The sequence below is a fragment of the Mesocricetus auratus genome, unplaced genomic scaffold (genome assembly GCF_017639785.1).
Source record: "Mesocricetus auratus isolate SY011 unplaced genomic scaffold, BCM_Maur_2.0 Super-Scaffold_100009, whole genome shotgun sequence".
Lineage (NCBI taxonomy): Eukaryota > Metazoa > Chordata > Mammalia > Rodentia > Cricetidae > Mesocricetus > Mesocricetus auratus.
This window is the reverse complement of record NW_024429193.1, coordinates 72,197,874-72,218,366: the sequence shown is the minus strand read 5'-3', so window position 1 is coordinate 72,218,366 and position 20,493 is coordinate 72,197,874. Positions and strand designations below refer to the sequence as shown.

Sequence of the window (20,493 nt, the reverse complement as noted above, 5' to 3'; positions counted from 1 at the left end):
CCTCTATGAGTTTTAAAGCAAGGAGATGATAAGGAATATTCATTACATCAGGAAGAGGGAGCCAGACTGGAGCTCTTCTTGGCCATGATGAAGGGTGCTGATTTAAACACGGCTCTTCTCAGACCCCCAGTCATAGTAGAGAACTTGGTTCACACATTAGATTTTGTGGACTTTAAGCTGACCTTTGGGCGCTGACTAAATCGTCTCCCACGCTTGCAGGCCTCAGCTCTCCATTCACACTCTGTTTTGAGACAGGGTCTCTCACTGACCCTGGAGTTTGCCAGTTTCTCTAGACTGGCTGCTCTGTGAGCACCACAGATCTGATTTGTGGGGTTACCAGGGTGTGCTGCTGCTCCTGGCTTTTTGTGTGTTTGTTGGGGAGTTGTATTTGCACAGAATTTTACTGACTGAGCCAATGCCCACCCACGCCCATCGATTTTTGTTGTTGCTGGTTTTTGGTTTTCCCACTAAGTGACTAGTGAAGCAGGAGGGGAAATAGCATTTAAGCCGCCTGCCCTCCTCTCCACAGCTACAGTGGCTGCCTGGCCCTTCGGAAAGCCTCTCCGGTTGCTCTTGGTGTTAAATGCTATTCTTGCTTTCCTGACATTCTCATGGCTTGTAAACTGGAGTTGGTTAGAAGAAAGTCACCAGCCTCTTCCCACGCAAAACCCTAAAGCCCATTCCCTACTTACTAAAGAACCATTTTAAAAATCAGTTCAATTTTATTATATTCACAACTACCAATATTTTTCTGATATGATGATAAGTCCAGATTCCACTGTCAGTTTGTTAACTGTAAGAAAATGGTATTTTAATCTGACCAAGAGTAAGTACTGAATTTGAGGATTGAACTGGGTAGGGGGGGGGTGTCGCCTGTTGAATTACCTTCTACAAACTCAGCTACTGGTTTTAGAGTGCAAGGGTTACCAGTCATCACTTCTCGAGGAGGGGAAACTCCGTTAATCTTCCCTTGGGGAACTGATAGGGAGTGGACTCGTGAAACTACACAGTGTTTGAGGAAGCAAGATATCACTAAGCACAGAGGTTAGAGGTTATCCTCTCGGTCCCTCTCCTGTTCCAGACTAAGTGAGGACCGCAAGGCACAGCAAGTCAAGCACAGGAAGGCAGGGCCACCCATCCCGTCTGGGAGACAAAGGGGGAAGAACACCTGATGGGTTTCCGTGTAACTCAAGTCAGCACAGTGCTAAAGTCCATGCTGTATCGGTTACCTAGCAGAGGTAGCCCACGCCACGGGGGTAACCTCGTGGAGCTAACCTATGCTGTGGGGGTTAACAGCAGAGCTAATCTATGCTATGGAGGTAAACTAGCAGTGCTACAGGGGTAGCCTTGCAGAGTCCACGCAGAGGATTCAGGAAGCAGGCACAGGCGCCTTCAAAGGTGATGCCTCCCCCTTTCCTGAACACCTTAAAACTGAAACTTTGAATACTACTGCACACTGGACACGCCTGGAATTTGCTCAAACAAGGTGCCACTGGGCAGTCCCTACAGACCATGATGCATCCTAGCATACCAAGCCTGCCCAGAGTCCTGTGTCAGTCTGAGTCACCATAACTGAGTGTTTGTACACACTATTTGAGGGTGAGACGGGAGCAAGCGGGTGCCTATAATTTCAGCACTCGGGAGAAGGCATGCAGGCTCAAAGCCAGCCTGGTCTACACACCAAATTCTACATCAGCAGGGGGAGGGTCTGTAATAAATGAAAGGCTCACAAAGCAGACGTGTTCCAGAGCCTTCCTCACCTGATACAGACACACATAGCTTTCCCCTGAGCATCTTGAGAACAGAGAATGAATGTATGTTTAAGTCTCAGCATTTGACTTCAAACACAAAGCCTACTAAAACATTCATGAGCTGCAAGAACACACAATCACCTCTAACCTATATGTAGATATCACCACCGAAGACTGCAGTGCAGACTGATATTAAACACACACATGAAGTTAATAAAGTCCCTCCCCCATCTTTATGAAATACAGACTCAGAAAAGCCCAGTGTTAAAGGAATGCAAGGCTCAGTGTTCTAGAAGCCTAAAGGACAGGAAGGCCTGCAGGAACCCTGACAGGCCTTTCTTAAGGACACAGATTTTGTTGTTGTGTGAAGCCCACTGCAGAGAATGGAATATAGCTTGATACTCCATCCCCAAACTGAGAGGTAAAAATTCAATCGTGCAAGCATCCTGCATTTTTAATCATATACTAAAACTCCTTATCGGTTCTTTAACATACAGTGAAACATTAAAATGACTGTCTGCAGCTGAGATTTTTTTATTATAAAAATCATTGCTGATGTGATTTTAACATTCCTTGATCAGGTTTATGAGATGGCTCAGTAGGTAAGGGTACTTGGTACTGAGCCTGCTGACCTGAATCCAATCTGGGAACAAACATGGAAGGGGAGAACTGACTCACTCAGGTTGTCCCTGACTTTCATACACACACACACACACACACACACACACACACACACACACACACACACCAAATACACATAGCATTTTTAAAAAGAATATTCTAGAAATTGCATTAGAAATATAGCAAATAAGACAGCTCAGCAGGTAAAGTGCTTGCTACATAAACTTGATGACCTGAGTTTGATCCCAGGAACCCATGTCTGTAATCCCAGCACTTCTACTGTGAGATGGCAGGTAGAGACCAGAGACTCATTCAAATCCCCCTGGTTCAGCTAGCCTAGAATACACAGCATGGAAGAAATGAGAGAGACACTGACTTAACAAGGAGCATGGAGAGAGTGTTTCTCAGACCTGCACATACAGGTCATGGCATGCTCATGTCCTCATTCTCTCTCCCTTTCCCCCATACACACACACACACACACACACACAGAGAGAGAGAGAGAGAGAGAGAGAGAGAGAGAGAGAGAGAGAGAGAGAGAGAGAGTACAAAAGCCTTAAAACCCAGAAAAAATTCACCAAATAATCCTTGTCTGAGAAAAAATAAGTTGTCATTCAAAAGAAGAAAAAACAACAAAAGTAGGGTATTGAGGGTATTGAGAAAATAAATCTAGATGAAAAGACAGGGAAAGCACAAAAGCTAAATGTCATTAATTTTTCACTCTATTAGTATTGTTGGGCCCTTAAATTTTGCTTCCTTCAGCCAATGGTATCCGAGGTGGAGGATGAATCCAGGGTCCTCCCCCAGCTGCTCTCCTAAGGCTTGTGAACAGTACAGGGCCATCTTTAGCTCCTTGGAGTATTAGTCTCTTGCTTTCAGATACATGGGCAGTCCCAGTGCTGCAGACCAACTAAGAAGCCAAAGTAACAGAAGCAGCATTTAGCATCTTTTCCACTCTGTGGTAAGCGAAGAGCACAGCTAGGAAAATAATGTCCCTAGGGTGGGATGCAGTGGGAAGGCAGGGAAACACAGTCCTCATTGTGTTTCTATGGAAGACAGGGGAGATGCTCTGCCACATATAATGTGAAATTTCAATGCATATTTATAGCAAAAAAATTGCAAATACCATTTCTGTAAAGAAAAATCTCAACCCTTTGTGGCTGAGTTTCATGTTTATGAAAATTCATTTGCTTAGACACTACCTGTCGACTTTGAAAATAAATCTACTTCTACCTTCTTATCTACAAACAGGGAGACAGACAACTAGCCAGCCAGCCAAATGCACACACACACACACACACACACACACACGTACGCACACACGCACGCACGCACACACACACACACACAGAGACAGAGACAGAGAGACAGAGAGAGACAGAGAGAGAGAGAGAGCAATAGGAAACAATACAAAATCAAGTTTTGATGACCTCATTTGTTCTAAGTTGCTTTAAAGAACATATAGCAGGATAAACAGATCACTGTCTTCAAGTCTTTCTGAAGCTATTAGACAGGTGATGGTGATAATGATGATGATGATAATAATAATAATAATAGCAAAAGTCACACTCCCACTAAATCCAGGTAACCCCATTCCCTGAACACGCCCCACTATCTAGATCAGGTTGGCCTGTAGGCATGTCTGGGGGTAGTTGTCTTTATTACATTCACTGATGTGAGAAGACAGAGCCCACAGGGGGTGTTACCATTCCCTAGATTTTGGTCCTGGGCTGCCTTAAAAAGAAGAGTGAGCTAATTACTAGAAGCATTCAAGCCTTCACTTTCCTCTGCTCTTGACTGTGGTTGTGATGTGACTGCTTTTAGCTCCTGCCATCTTGGCCTCCCTGCTGAGACAGACTATAACCAGTAACTGTGGGGACCCCAGAAGCTGCTTTTTTTTTGTCAGGGTGTTTTATTGTTTTATCATAGCAACAGAAACATTTACTGAAACAGTTTGGGATTATAAATGTTTAGTTAGTAGCCATGGTAATAATAAAAGTGCTCTGTTGGTGCACTTTACACAAAAACAGTTTCTGAGATAAAATTGATTTGTTCACTTTTTTATGCATTTGCTACCTCAATGATGGTTGGGGGTTTTGTTTGTTTGTTTGTTTGTTTGTTTGTTTTAAACAAAGTCTCTTTAAGTAGCTCTGGCTGTCCTGAAACTCACTATTTAGTCCAGGCTGGCCTTGAACTCATAGATGCATCTGCATCAGCCTCCAGAGTTGTTGGGATTAAAGGCACGGGGTACCACACCCAGTTTGATGGACTGATTTTAACTGAGTTTATAAATCTCAAGCATAGAGAAATCTCCATAATTAACTGAAGGCAAGAACAGGGAGGGCCTTAAGTATCACAGAGGGAAGTACTGGGATGAGGAATTTGCATCTGGGAAAGAGAGTTGGTTTAACTCCTACACAGAAACTGGACATGTGTCTTTCACTTCATGTGGCAAAGGCAAGTAAATTCAAAAGCACTGCCAGGTTTCCCGTATAATGGCTGAGGGGAGGTCGAGCTGTCCATCAGCTCATTGCTGAAGGTGGATGGTGGTTTGGTTGCAAAAGAGTACAAATATTTGCTAAGCTCACCTTTGACTCAGCCACGAGGTTTCTGACCCTAAGGTCGCCTGCCTACACAAGTGGTTGCAAAATTGTGCTAGGCATCTCCTTTGGAGAGACCCAGCACACGGAGCAAACCGTCACTGGGTGTGGACAAAGGACGCAGGGGTACTCATTAAACCGGTCCTGAAATTGCTCTTATGTCTGAGCCTTTCAAAAAAAATGTTAAGGCAAGAAATAAATATAATTTGAACAACAAACTATAACACGCTATTCTTTGAGCTCATTTGCCGGAGAAGAGACAAGGGTTATGATAATTTTAGATCTATAGGTAACCAATGGGCACACTTCAAAGGAGTTTAAAGTCCAATTGACAGAGTCGCATAGGCCTAACAGGTAAAGTGATATTTTTTTACCTGATTTTGTTCTTTGAAGGTGAGTTAAGAGCAAGTCCCCTCTTAAACATAGGCAGCTGGTCACCCATGAAGTCATGGCAAATTCAAGGATGTGCTCAGCAGAGCTCTGCGGTCACCACCTGCATCAGAATAGCACTGGGTCAGAAGGATGAAAAGAGCCCCTAAGAAACATAAGCATACGGCTAATTCCAAAATCCAGCTAGTGCTCAAAAACTCTTGAGTGTGTTTATTGAAAAGCAGAGGATCTTTATAATAAATAAAGGTTAGTACTTGTAAATCTCTTCTTTAAAGAAGCCTACAGATTGAGCTGGGCCTGGTAGCCCGGGCTCTGATCCCCTAATATTCTAGATAGATTTGCCCAAGACAGATTATGCAGAGGCGCCTACTTCTGCTCTTTGACCACTGAAAAGGGGCCGTCAGATCAGGCCTCTGCTTCCATGATTGACTGTGGCTTTACTTTAGGCTCCAGGGACTCATTCTGCCCTCTGTGTTTGTTCAAGAGAGAGCAGAGCAAAGGTCTGAGCAGCATGTGTTTCCACCTCCCTTAACTCACTGAACTTTTGTACTTTCAAAGTTCTACCTCCAGGTGTGTGTGTGTGTGTGTGTGTGTGTGTGTGTGTGTGCCTTTGTTAGAGAAACAGCCCGTATGTTAAAATAAAAGATAACCAAATCATTGGTAATTCGGTTTATTCATTCAACGTTTACAAAATTACAGCTGGTCCATGCTGGAATCAGATGTTGAAGAAATGCTTCCTGCAGAAGCAACACCAACAGCCCAATGGAAGGCATTCCCTGTTAAGACATGAGCAATTTCCAAAAGCTTCCAGAAAGTTCTGAGAGTGAGCAGTGGACTGGGGGTTTTCAGAATCAACAGCAAGTTTTCAGACTGTGTTGGGGGAAACACGCTGCTGGGGCTGTCCAGCAAAGTGGACACAGGAGTGCAGGTAGTTCCTCTAGTCCTTAACTTCCAGTATTTGCACATTCTTTTTTTCAGGAGTGGGATTGTTGGATCACCAAATCAATCGTATTTTCATTTTTTAGAAAGTTATGTTTTTTTCACTTTGTATTCTCATTAACAACAAGATGACATGGGACTGGAGGCGAGAAAGGGTGAAGTTTTGATATATGAAGTTACACTAATGAGCAAGTTCTAGAGCTCCCTATAGTCAGAAGTGCAGGGTTATGCACTTAACAATGAACTCCTGTCAATTGTTGATAAATAATGAAACAAAACCCAAAGACACTAGGAAAGTTTAGGAGGTTATGGATGTAATAGCACCATGTGGGTGAGGGGCATGTGTGTGCATGCATGTGAGCATGTATGCAGCATAGAGATTTGGTTTTAGTGTGACTATGTACAAACATATGTAGGCAGGTTTTTTGTTTGTTTTTTTTTGTGTGTGGGGGGGGTGTGGGTACGTAATGAAAGGGACAGGACACGGTAATGGGAGATATTAATGATCAGTCTTGCCTCCAAGTGTGGGTTTTGAGTACAAAGCAGTCAGACACTGATAATAAAGAGATAACTTCAGGAAGGCAGACACCTTGGCAGAACTGTCTGTTTGGGCAATATAGAAGATTCCAGAGTGGCAGGTGTGTCATAGACTGTGATGGATAGAATTTGCGGTCATAAGACTCCAGTACAGCTACCTACAAAAAGAACAGTCTGAGGATGATGGGCAACCTGGGACTCCTCATCTATCATTTCCTGAAGAGATATGATGAGGACTTCATCTAATTGCCTGCTTAGACTCTGGCCCGAGGTCCTCTTGAGGGGCAGAATGGTCATTTTTCCATGGAACAGCATGCTACTTGACTCTTCAATGCCAGCTCAGTAGACATCTGAGACTGTGTAAATACTTTCCTGCCCTACAAATCCAAATTCTGACAGCATGGACCACACAAAGAAAACATTAATGTATGACAATGGGGACTGACTGGTTTAGGTAATAAACCTGTTGGAAAGATATTTTTTTGCAAGGTACCTTACAGAATAAACAGGATTTTGAAACCAGACTTATAAACATGAGCTTTAGTTTGTGTAATGCTTTTCTCCAGCAGGGACAGATGGTGCTTAGACTTCATAGTCAGCTGGAGTCACTGACTCTGTTTTCTAGCATCCTTTATGCTAGTTCTCTGCAGGAAAGGTAAATGGAGACTAGAAATGAGGCCTGGAGAGATGCTCAGCAGTGAGGACCTGACTCCAGACCCTACATTGGGAGGCTCACAGTCACTGTAGCCCCATCTCTGGGAGAATCTGACCCCTCTGGCCTCTGCAGGCTCCTGCACTTGTAGTGCACATATCCACATGCATTCACATAATTAGAAATAATATAAATAAAACTTTAAAATGAAAAGAACACAAAAGTCCATGTGCTGTTTTCAATGTCTTTATCCTATACCTTCCCCCAAAAGACACAATCAAACATTGTTTTGAGTTTTAGTGGATATAATGTATCAAAGGAAATTCCAACAACATGATGTAAAAAAAAATGTCACACATAGAAGAATAAAAGTCTACATTTGGGCATCTATTGCTGTGGGAAGAAGGGCCTGATCTTCATAGACATCTTCCGCATTGAGTACCATGATCCCTTCCAGTTCATCCACACCACACCATCATCTGTGCCATGTTTGGACATGTCCCAGCTGTAGAGACCACCCCAGTAGTATCTGCCATTGGGATTGGCTGCATGGCATCTGTTATACCACCATCCGCCACCGTCTTCTTTTGAGCACTGCTTTCTCGGATCTAAAGTTAACCTGAAAGGAGATGAGTCTGAGTTATGATACACACAGGGAGCACCGTCAGTTCAGTTCTTTGGAGCGAACCCACATGAAAGTACTGTGCTCAGCTGTACTTTCCCTTGAGTCCTGTATGTAAAGCTCAAGCACTGTCCCCTAGCAAGAAAGGGAAACAGTTGGGCCTGTCTGGTCCATGCTGAAGGGACAGGATTGTTCTATTCTGAAATGACTTATCTGAAACTGTAGTATGAGAGACCCTGAGATATGAAATGATGGTTTCCGTAGATGCATTAGTGAATAAGAACACAGATGTGTGCATACATGCACAAAACTCAAAGAGTTGTAATCTAGTTGCTGCTCTGTCTCTGAGTGGTTGTCTGGCTTTGGGTAAATTTATGCCTCTAAGTTTGATCTGAAGGATGATACTGATGGTGCCTGCCTTGCAGCTGGGATGCTTTCAACCGATATGTAGGGAGTTCAGGACAGAGGCTGCCTGAGACACTTCAAGTGTGGGCAGTCGTTTGGTACGTTCGTGATGCTGAGTGGTGGCATTATTGGGGACTTTTGAAATAGGAGCAGAGACTGCAGTGCTTACCAGCCGTCATTGTCCCTGTCGTATGTGCTGAAGAACATGCCATTGTGGATGGTCATGGTTCTGTTTTCCCCCACCAGCTGAGAGGCTCCGTCCATGAGGGCATTGCCAGCGGTCCCTTTGTACTTGTTCACTGAGACTTGGTACTTGTTAGCCTCGTTCTGCACTGTGAACCCTCCGTAATGCGCCTTCACTTTGTCTCCCTTCCAGTCCTCCATTTCAATCAGAAGTTCCGTGGTTCCCATCCTGGTAAGCTGACTAATCTTATCATTCCCAAGCCAGTATTCACCTGGAGAAAATGAATGTGAAGTATCAGCAAAAAATGAAACCTCCACCAACCACGCACTACTCTTCCACGATATCTTTAGCTCCCACATTTAATTTTTTTACCTTTATTTATTATGTGTGTGTACGCATGCGTGTAGTTAAATTCTTATTAGCATCCTAAAAATGTAAAAACAGACCCCTACCCTTGATGTTTTTAAGGGGGGGGGGAACTCACTAAAGTAGAAGGATTTTATTCTGCACTCGAAGTCTTTACCTGGTAAGCCACAGTACTTCTTCCCATCATCATTGGTTGCAATATTTCCAAATCCTTGTTTGTATGGGTCCCACTGCCTGCCAAAGTCGACACTGCCATCCTGACGGTTCTGTATGACTGTCCAGCCTTCAGTTGACAGAAGGAAAGTTAGTCTAAGGTGACCAGTAATAACATCACTCTGAAAGGAAAGTCTGAACCCATTGCCCGTTTGTTTTATGTTATTCTTTCTTGTGTTTGATTCTCCTAGTAGCCATAATAAGGAAATAAGCATGAGGGGAGATCTCTTGAGCTATCTAGAGATGTCAAGCGCGGCATGTCATCTTGATGCATGCATCAGGGATCTTTTAAAGTGTTTCAAATACAGACTGAATTTCAAATCAAGTGGCTCCTCGCCAGCTGTGTTGTAGCAGAGCCTTGTTCCCCAGCATCCAGGACAGTTGCAGAACATCAGGTCAGTCACTGAGGAGTGCTTACCCCCGTTTTCTGTCTCCATGTCACAGTAGACTCTGTACGGCTTGATGGAGGTGTCAGGCTGAATGAGATACATTTCGGATGTCTCCCCTCCTTTCCTAATGATCTCCTCACACTCTGCAAGAATGTGATGCTGTGTTAGGTTCAGGGACAGTAACAGAGTCTCCAGCTACTCATTCTTGAATAATAAAACTGACTACACTGGGTACGGAGGACCACTTTATCATAAACACTTGAGAATAATGTTCTATGGTTGGACCTTCTTTTCATGAAAATCAAACTTAATGTGAAGAATTCTGTTAAGTGAATTATAAACTCCCTTTATCTTCCACCTCTACAAATAGAGCACACAGGATTAGGAAACACCTCCATCTTTCCAAGGCCCTGTCATCTGTGTAAGCCACACGCATCCATACAGTAGAGACCCCTGGAACCTCCACCCTCATTACAGAGGGTGGGCAGAGCTGTCAGTCAAGGCAGAATACCACAAGCCAAGGATACAACCAGAATATGCTAGAATATCATTATATTCTGTCGGGGAAACCCCACTCTGTTCACTCTTTAGGCCTTGAGTTTAGAGAGTGTTAGATCTTCTGGAACTCTGTGGCATTTATTTACTGACTGGTTACCTTTGCCAGACACCACGGGAATATTGCAGCTGACAGTGCATGGCGTGCGACAGTATTCCATCTGAGCTGAGATGTCAGATTCTAGTTTTTGTATTTTGCTTCTCAGATTCTCCAGGATGGAGCGGAGCACACGAAGATTAAGGGGGATATTATCATTCACGGTCTCATCAATATATAATCTCTGGTCTTCCAGAATGGAGGAATACTCATTTATGACATTTTCATTATCTGGAAAAGCAAAATGATGTAGGAATGGTCAGCAATTTTGCCTACAAAACTATATCTGCCTATATAAATATGGTTTTCATTTTCTGAGAATAAATGAATAGACTTCAAGGCATCATCAAGCAATCAAGACTGTTGAATTAAGAGGTATCATTTGTTTCGTGGCATATATAAATTGGCATACAGCCCTACTGCTATTCCAGTGATTTGCCCTGGGTACAAGCTAAAGATCATATCTGGTAACAAATACAAGTCGTGTCTTTCTTTAGTCAGCAGTTTTCGAGGGCTCCATCTCAACAGGTAACATTATAGACCAGAAGCACTTGGCACTTGCACAACCCACCTACAGAGCCTTGTAATTTGCAAGAACTTGTCAGGATTCTTGGATTCCTACGTGTCTACACTTGGGTGAGCTGCTCTGAAAATCCTACGCCATGCCAATGCCCTAACTTGTTCTAACCTACCAGGTCCGTAGCCCTCGACATTCATACGCCAGATGTCACTGCTTGCAGGCTAGTTATATCACACTGACCATTCTCAGATCCAATGCCTCAAGTGTCAAACTTACAAACACTAAGCTTTTATTCCATGCATACTACCTTCTGAGTCACAAGGCAAATGTCTAATAGAAACTAAGAAACCATAGTGACATTTCTCCTAGAGAGTCATTGTAGTGAAAGCAGCACCAACACTAGTACTTGAGGAGTGCTTGCTTGTCTGGTAAACTGCAGATGAAAGTGCCTGAGGGAGGACCCCGGGTAAGCAGGGATGGAAAGAAGTAAGGACAAGCGCTGGTTGACTTCAGATGCTTAGCAGCACACGAGTGTATATCCACAGCTAATGGTTTCAATGTTATAAACGGGTCAGGTAGAAGCCCCCAGGGTGACTACCTTTAACTTGTGCCTGTTTCTTTTTCCACATGTCTTTTAGGAGAGTCAGGTACTGGAAGGTGTTGGAGGAGGTCTCAGAAATAGACTGTATGTTGCCATTTAGCTCAGCAACACTGGCCTTGATTGGCCGTTCCTGGTTTATCAGAGTCTGTTGCAATTGACACCCTGTAGGGCACAACACTCCCTGTAAATGAAGAAAATAGCTGGTATTAGAGTAATGGATATTTGTTTAAAATATACATTAGTGAAACTCTGGTGATTCCACAAGTCAATTAAAAACTTGGTATTTCATTTTCTTTCTGGAAGACCAGAAACCTTAGAATTGTCAGCATACTCTTATAGAGAATAGAAATAGTCCTTGCCACTAGAAAAAAATGTAATCAGGCTATGAAATTTTTTACCCAGTCCAATGAAGAAAGTAGACAAAGTTTAAGAGAAAAGGCAATGTCCAAATACCTTAGTTTGTTATCTTATATCCAGATCCAAGAGTCCAATGAAGGACTCAATCAAGTTCACATTTTGATTAATTCTTAAAAAAATAAGCAAAATAGCAATGATAGAGATGTTAGTTCACCAAATATTAAGCTTTTTCTGCACAGGAGACCCACCCTGCAAAAAACACTAATGGCCCTACCAAGTTTTGGTCAGCATGAAGACAGCCTCCTGCATCAGGGACTTTTATTTCCAATTTCTTCTTACTGGCAGCAACTTTGGCTGGGCGGGCTCGATAACCACCTCCGCTGATAGGAGGGGGGGCGGGTCTCAGGCTAGGAGCCTCTTCCTTCCTCCTGTCAACCGGTCGATGACCACGGACAAGCAAGCCGTCCTGCAGGAACCGGGCAGGAACACAACACAATGTTAGAGGAGCTGTGAAAGGAAAACTATTCCATCCTCTTGCTCTGCAGCTTAGGTAGTACAAGCCCAATGATTTGCTACAGGTCTCTCCACTGGCTGGATCCAATGATATGTGTCTCCTCAAGTGGAGGTCCAACAACACACAAAGCTACTGCAAAAAGCTAAGGCAGGTTTATAAGGGGGGTTGGATGGGGCTAAGACAAAGCTACCCCAGATTGTGAAATCTAAACTTTGAGACACACAAAACTGTCAGGAATCTAGATGATCAACAAGAATGAATATTCTCAACCCACTTGGGTTGGTAAATTCCTACAGTTGTTATTAATCATTTCCCCAAATTTCAACTTTTATAAACTGATGATTAGGCTGAGTCTAATAAGATCATATCTGAGACAAGATGATCTATTTAAGGAAAACTTACTACTAATAAGACAATAATGACTCTAACATGTTACAGAGAATTAAGATAGTGTGGGATAAAGCACTGCTTGGGTTCAAGTCTTGACCTGCACTTTGGGCAACTTATTTTACTCATGGCTTAGTTTTCTCATTCATAAAAATAAGGGCAACCACAGCTTGTATCTGCCTTATAAGATTATTATGAAGATGAAATCTGTTTATCTGTGATACCCTCAGAACTATCTTTGGCTCATTTTAAGTTCACATTATTATTTTCAGTGTGACTTCTCCACTGTTAATTCCTCTTCTAGTCTCAGTTTTCAACAAAATTATTTGTTACGCTGTTCTCTTGAGACTCCTCACATAATTTATCAAACATGATGTTGTTCCCATACTTAATTTCCAGAGTTTATCAACTGCATTAAAGATCATTTACTAACTTAACACTCTTTAAGAAGATCCCTAAGTGTAAGACATGCAATCAGATACAAAGGTTTTGTCTTGGATTGAATATGTTTATCATTCTTCATCATCAGTAGTTTTACTCTGAAGACTGTATTTGCAGATGAAGAAACCACAAAACCTGAAGCAATAGCTGAGCTCTCTTATAGTCATGTGCATCTAAGTCACCACATGAACTGTGTCTGAAAATTTACTCTCATTTATTCATTAAATCATTACATTATTTTACATTTAGTGGGGTGGTGCAAAGATTGAAACCCTGATAGTCTGGTTTCAGATTCACTGGCTTACTTACTGATTAAATCTCTGTCTCTCTCTGTCTCTGTCTCTCTCTCGCTCTGTGTGTGTGTGTGTGTGTGTGTGTGTGTCACTCTCGCTCCCTTCCTCCCTCCCCCTCTCTCTGTATGTATATATACTGCTATATATTTTTAATGGGTGAACATTGAGGGCGATACACATATCTCATATTAAAGACAGGGTCCTAATCAGAGCTTGTCTGCTCTAACACAAATTTAATGAAGTATGTTTTTGTTCACTGCAAATACGATTATGGAAAAAAAAAACTACTGTCTTGTTTTCTTGTTTTAGAATGTTGTACACAGGTGAAATTGATTGTCTGGCTTCACTAGAGAAAATAAATGACAAATACTGAAAGAACCAATGGGGAAACAGGTTAGGAAGGAGCACTTGCAGAAATAATTAAAACCAGGAAACCCACATTGGAGCTTAAGCTAGAGGATTAATTAATGAGAACCTGAAAGCACTTTTGAAGTAATTTATGAAAATGGACCCAAACGCATCCTTTATGCTTCTCTTACCCAACCCAGACAATTTTTTATTTGTATGATCAAACAATCTGAGTGCCTATATGCCCTTTAATCCAAATGATTCACAGTGAATCAAGCTCACTGCAGTATTAATGTGTATTCCAATTTCTATTATAAATAATATACTACAGAGTAAATTTCACCACAATACATTTAGTAATAAAATGTAACGATTTTCTTAAATACCCTTCTAATTTTTATGACATCAAGGTAATACTAATAATAAGTTGGTAAAACTAATACTTGGCCTCGGTATGGTGGCTCAAGGCTGCAATGCAATTAAGAAGCTGAATCAAGCCAGGAATATGACACCTTTTATCCCAGCCCTGGGGAGCTAGGGGCAGGCAAATCACTATGAGTTCCTGAGGCCAGCCTGGTCTTACATAGAGAGTTTCAGGACAGTCAGAGCTACAAGTCCCTGTCTCAAACAAACAAGCCAAGGCAGGCGGACTGTCACAAGTTTGAGGCCTCTCTGAGAGGCCAGTTTGAGGCCCTGTCTCCAAAATAAAATAAAATAAAAAAGAAGAAGAAAGAAAGAAAAAGAAAGACAACAAGGGGGGAAAAACACTTCTATCAGTAAGAAAGTTGTGCTATATATTAATAATGACAACAAAGATTACCTCTATCATAATTTTTTAATCTGAAAAAACCCAAAACTTACTTTTCTGATTTTAAAACTATAATTCTTACCCATATTCAATAATTTTAGGAGTTAGAGATTATCTTACTCATCAAAGAGCAAACAATATACCAATTTTTTCTTTCAAAAGACTAATATTTCACCATCATAGAACCTATGAATTTAAAATATTGTCATTATAATTGTAATAAGTATGTTGCAATAACTAAGTGAAAATTCATAGAATTAGGGCAAGACCATAAAACGCATTTCACCTTAATTAAGCCACTTTCACCCTGGAAGAATAAAGACGATTAAACCAGAAAGTAATACATTACTTGTTTTTCATATATATAATCCTATGAAATATGTTGAAAGTCAGAGAGGTCCTTGGAATTAAGGATACACTGTGTAAGCACAACCAAGGCTACCTTAATTTAAATAACTATTTACCCAAAATTATGCCATTATTTTATATTAAAAATATTAGTAGCAATATAATAATATCCGTAAAAAAAATCACCGAATAATCGTAGTCATCTTCAGCAGCTTGTGTCTGAACTGAGAAAACACACAGCAGCAGCAGCCATAGATGCCTCATGGTTTTGGATTTCAGAAATCCCAAGCAGTCAGTCGCCCTTTGCCTGCAGACTTAGCTGGGAGACTGTCGATCTTATATATAGTGGGTCCTCTCGCAGGCATGGCTTTAGAAATGGTTACCTCCTGTTAGTTAATATTTGACCTTTTGGGTTACTTGTTGGCTGAACTGCTTTATCATTTGAGCAACATCTTCCCAGCAAGCCTTGTTTACCCGTCACACGCCTAATGTGGACACACGGAGGCTCTTTAGTTCTTTGGGTCAGGGGAAATAAATGATGGGAAATGGGGGCATTCTGAAAAGAGCCCTATGTCGGTCGAGGGACCTCGTAAATTGTTGTGATTGGTACAGGAGTTCACCAAGGATGTGCAAGAAAAAGGTTTAATTCAGACAAAACCATCTGGTCTACTCAGAAGAGGCTCAGGAAAACTATATCATCAGAAAGAGATCCCTGTTCATGCCTTTCTGCAGTTGCACAATCACTTTTGAAAGAAACCATTGAAGTCAGGAGTCAGTATCATCATGTGTCTGTCCTTTCTTCTGGATGTTAATCGGAATTATAAAACAACCATTTGTGATACACAAACATCAGAAAAAAATAAAAAGTCCTGGTTTCTCCCCTATTTCTGCCCTGGCCCGCTTTTGTATTTTGCCATTTTTTATGGCTAAATTTTTAATTAATTCTAAATACTATTATGATATCAGTAGATTATAGATAATTCACATATTATCATTGCAGTAATTGAATAACATTTCATGTTATTATTTATGTGTCTTATTTTGTGTTATATTTACATGAGATGGTATCACTTTAACATGTGTGAAGTCTTCATATGTCTCTTTCGGGTAGTATAGCCATACAGTAAATGTGACCTGTTTTCATTTGTCATTTCGCATAAGCCTCCACTTCCGTGTTACCTGCTCAATTGTTTGCAGTAGTGAGAATCAAGAACTAGTCCACTTACCTAAATCACATTCAATCCAAAGTCAACAAGTCGTGTTTCCGGCAAGCACATTGCTCAAAAGTATTTCTGGGTTTTGTATGGAAGGTGAAACATTCTCATAAACTTTACAAAATGGTTTTCTGAGAAAGAAAGCAAATGATCTGAATTTGGATCGTGGGAGTGTTTGAAACAAAGTTTTGAAACAGAGACATTAAATTTCTTCTCTTGACAGTAAAGTACGTCAAATTCTTTTTTTTTTTTTTTTTGTGGTTTGGTTTTGGTTTTTCGAGGCAGGGTTTCTTTGTGGCTTTGGAGGCTGTCTTGGAATTCGCTCTGTAGACCAGACTGGACTCAAACTCACAGAGATCCACCTGCCTCTGCCTCCTGAGTGCTGCGATTACAGGCGTGTGCCACCACCGCCCCGCTGTCAAATTCATTTAACTTAGACTATAGAAACGAAGTCTGAGTTTAGATACAGGAAAACAGTGCTCCTTTGCCAATTTGTGCTTCCTTTATCAGGAGGAGTAAGCATACTTTGAGATTCTTCTTATCTTATTTTTTCTTAGAAAAATGTACAGTCTCACAGAAAAATCAAGTTTGGATATGTGTATTAGTCAAAAGGAGATATGAGGATATACCTTCAAATTATAATCAATAATAAAAACATCTTAATGCTTAATGATCTGGACAGGATTTCATAACTGTGACATTTATATTTTTGCTGACTTTAAAATAAATACCTTGAAAAAGGTATATGGTGTGACTCCATTTCCAGCCTCTGACAGATCCCCTCCTAGTGATAGTGCTAACTGTTGCGTGCATGAACCTGTGCATCTTTAAGTATCTCTACACACACACACACACACACACACACACACACACACACACACGTGTATATATATATGGTAGATCTTGTCCAACATGACAGTGGAAGTTCTTTAACCACCTCTCCTTGCTGCTTAGACTGGCATTCTGAGATGTAGCCATCATTCTCCACACCATGCCTGTAAGCCTTCAAAAAGACCGGTAGTGGGCTGAGAATACACTGAGAAGCAAGGCCGGGACAGAGAAATCGTTAATCCCAGAAGAAACACTGAACTGGCCTTCGTAGATACATGCCTAGCAGATGTTTGTTTGTCTTATTTAATTGTTAAAACCACTACCTTCTACAGATGATGGAATTGAGGCTCAGAGGTCAAGTCACCTACCTACAGTCCCAGAAGTGGCAGGTGGTGGGTGATCAAGTCTTTCTAACTCGGCAGAACATATTTTTTTTTTGCGCACTAAGTCACACTGTCTTGTTTGGGACTACCTCATCTATGGTTAGCCCAGTGTCTATGATTGGCAGAACTCATTCTTCTTTCATTCGTATTTTTCAGCCAGGTAGATAGTATGGGCATGGATGTTCATGCCCATGTGACCGATATAAATGCTACATTGTAACATTTTTTTTCTAGAGTTGTTGTAGACAGGTAAACAGCACTCCAAGTTCTCTAACAGTCCCAAGCAGACGATTCTATTAGGAGAAGAGGCATACTGAAATAGTTAAGTATTTTTTGCACTCTGCTGCCATTGGTGGAGAGAGAAGGGAGTGCTGCTTGCTAAGCCAATAATGCTGTGTTTTTCATATTAGTTGATCTTGTTATGTAAACCAAGGGCAGTGGATCGGTGAAAGAGAAAACATGACCCATCCTGTCCAGCTGCTTCCTAGCACCAGACAAAGACGTGCAAGCCCCAGCTATAGAGACACTTGTGACTTTTTCAGTTCAGGCAAGGCCCAGCCTATACAACACAAGGCCGTTTGGCTAAGTAGCAATTTTTGAGGTCCTCCTTTGCAGCAGGTGGGATAGCTCAGTGAGCAATAGAGACAAGGATCCTGAGGAAAGACAACAGATAGAAGTCAGCTACCTGTGCTACGCCCTGCAGAACCAGAGGAGGCTTTTGCACAGTGACTTAGGTATCAGCCATCAAAGGGAAGGTGCCCTTTCAAATAAAAAGGGCTTCTGAACTTGTAATGGGAGGCAGGTGCTGAGTAGCGATGATAGCTTGTATCACACACCTTATACCAGAGGCATTTCATATCTACCAGATGAGTGAGTTTATGGATGTAGGCATGAATAAATAAGTAAGGCATATCAGAGACGCTGCTATTCTACACAGGCATGATTGGAAAAGTTACGATTATTAGTCTTTTAGCAAGTTCTCCTTGGCTCCAACTAAAGAATGAGTGTCCAGTGGGAATTAGCCCTGGGAAGTTGGAGGCCAAATGGAACTTCCAGCATAAACATCAGAACAGTGTGGCTGGGACACCTGCAGTTGACATGTCCTCCTCAGTAAGAGACAGCTTGTGACAGGGATAAAGAGCTGGAGGTCACTGCCTCTGTGGACAAGCTCCGTTTGTTGATCCAGTAATGTCAGCTTCCCTTGAGTGTGCGGCTGATAAGACACCCGAGCAGCAGAGACAACAGGGCATTTTCTTTTCTGAGCAGCTACAGATCACAGGAGTCATAGCAAGAACAAGACGCTCCTGGGCTGCTGCTACCTTGAGATTAGAAACACAAAAGTTCGGTGGTTGTCTTCGGAGTGGCAGAGTGGGACTACAGTGTCAGGATGATGACACTACAGGTGACCAAGAGTGGGCACACTAGCCTTACCCCATGATAGCCCCTTCAGACTCTTAAACAACTTGAAATCTGCAAAGGAAGCAAGCAGAGCATCGGTCCGTCCACTGTCTTCATTTCACATTCACCGCAGAGAGAGGACTCAGTCACCGCAGCTCAAGAGTGACAGCATTTCTCTGCGAAATCATTTGATTCTCCAGTTAAATCTGCTAGGCCCCCAGGTCCTTCCCGTAGTGCCTGGTCCCGCTTTATCATAGCTCAACGGCAAAGGGTACACTATTTGAAGGAAAATAAAAAGGTTTTTATTGTGGCGTGAGAACAGCTTGGCTAATGAGGAAGGGATTTCCTAAAAATCTGCACGATTGCTTTCACACACACAAATGCAGCATTCATATTTATGTTCATAAATAATCTGTCATGTTTGCTTAAAGGAAAAAAAAAGAAATCCTGTTCACCCTTATGAAGAGCCATACTGACATCTACTGTTCACAAGAGGCAGCTCAAGATGCTAGTCAGTGCAGGGACTCTCCCTTCCTTCCTTCCTTCCTTCCTTCCTTCCTTCCTTCCTTCCTTCCTTCCTTTCTTTTCTTTTTAAGATGTGGCCCCTTGTTTGTTTATTTTTCTGCTTTGTTTTGTTTTCTCTGTGCAGCCCTGGCTGCCCTGGAACTCAGGCTGACCTCAAACTCGAGAGATCTACCTGCCTAGGCCTCCCACGTGCTGGTAGCATGAGCCTTTAACACCTGCTCTTTTTACAGTTTTTGAGACAAGGTTTCTCTGTCTATTTTTCTGCTTTGTTTTTTTTTTCTCCGTGCAGCTCTTGCTGTCCTGGAACTCACTCACTTTGTAGACCAGGTGGGCCCTGAACTCCAAAATCCCCCTGCCTCTGAGTGCTGGGATTAAAGGCGTGTGCCACCTACGGCAGCTGCAGATGCTGGATCCCTCCAAAAACCTAAAATAGAAGACAGGCCGTGTCAAACAAAAACACCCAGTTTCCTACATAATATGTGAAATCTGCCTATGATATATGTGATTTACAGATTCTAGAACCGGATAAGATCACCTAAGCACTCTATTAACCTCAGTGGATAATTTTCACATGGATGACATAATTCAAGAGTTGTAAGAAGAGCAAAGTCTAGCGCGTTTTATCTCAGTATATTGCTGTTATGAGCCTGTTCACACATTATGCTTGGGATGAGTATTGACAGGTTTAGTAAGAGCTGTCTTGCAGTCATTACATTACCTAGATATATTAAGGTCTTTCCTTAATGCTATCGTGATTTAAAATGTTCTTTTCTAAGGTTATTACTATCTCTGGGTAAGTTATAATATTATTTAAATCCTAAAAAATGTTTTTCTTTCTTTTTTAATTTAAGTTAGAAACAAGTTTGTTTCACAGTCAATCCCAGTTCCCTCTTCCTCCCCTCCTCCCCCCACCTCCAACTAAGCTGTGATCCCCAGGGAGGGTGAGGCCCTCCATGGAGGATCTCCAGAGTCTGTCATTTCATCCAGGGCAGGGCAGGACCTAGGCCCTCCCCAAAGAGTCCAGACTGAGAGAGCATCCCTCATTGTGGGATGGACAGCCAAAGTCCATTTGTATGCCAGGGATAAATACTATCCAAGGCCCAGTATTTCCTTGCAAAGTGTACCACCACCATTGCCCAGTTTTACAAAAAAAAAAAAAAAAAAAAAAAAAAGGTCCTTAGGCTAAACTCAGGTTTAAATTTAG

General features: G+C 41.9%; 1 protein-coding gene across 1 annotated transcript; it reads right to left on the bottom strand.

Annotated features, from left to right (window-relative positions):
* Positions 1 to 7,720: 7,720 nt before the first annotated feature.
* On the bottom strand, positions 7,721 to 15,234 carry Fgb (fibrinogen beta chain). Its single transcript, XM_005076167.4, has 8 exons — positions 15,125 to 15,234; positions 12,074 to 12,265; positions 11,440 to 11,623; positions 10,325 to 10,552; positions 9,699 to 9,812; positions 9,225 to 9,350; positions 8,687 to 8,972; positions 7,721 to 8,109 (listed from the first exon to the last, which is right to left on the bottom strand). Exons 1-8 carry the CDS (start codon positions 15,200 to 15,202, stop codon positions 7,878 to 7,880), a joined length of 1,440 nt encoding a protein of 479 aa, XP_005076224.1. The 5' UTR covers positions 15,203 to 15,234; the 3' UTR covers positions 7,721 to 7,877.
* Positions 15,235 to 20,493: the final 5,259 nt, after the last annotated feature.

What these genes read in the sequence shown, in the direction of transcription:
- Fgb (XM_005076167.4), bottom strand. Translation starts at nt 15,202, where the DNA reads ATGAGGCATCTATGGCTGCTGCTGCTGTGTGTTTTCTCAGTTCAGACA. An exon ending in GAAACAGGCACAAGTTAAAG is followed by an intron (nt 10,553 to 11,439) that starts GTAGTCACCCTG and finishes TTGCTTTTCCAG; the next exon opens with ATAATGAAAATGTCATAAAT. An exon ending in CATGGAGACAGAAAACGGGG is followed by an intron (nt 9,351 to 9,698) that starts GTAAGCACTCCT and finishes TGTCAACTGAAG; the next exon opens with GCTGGACAGTCATACAGAAC.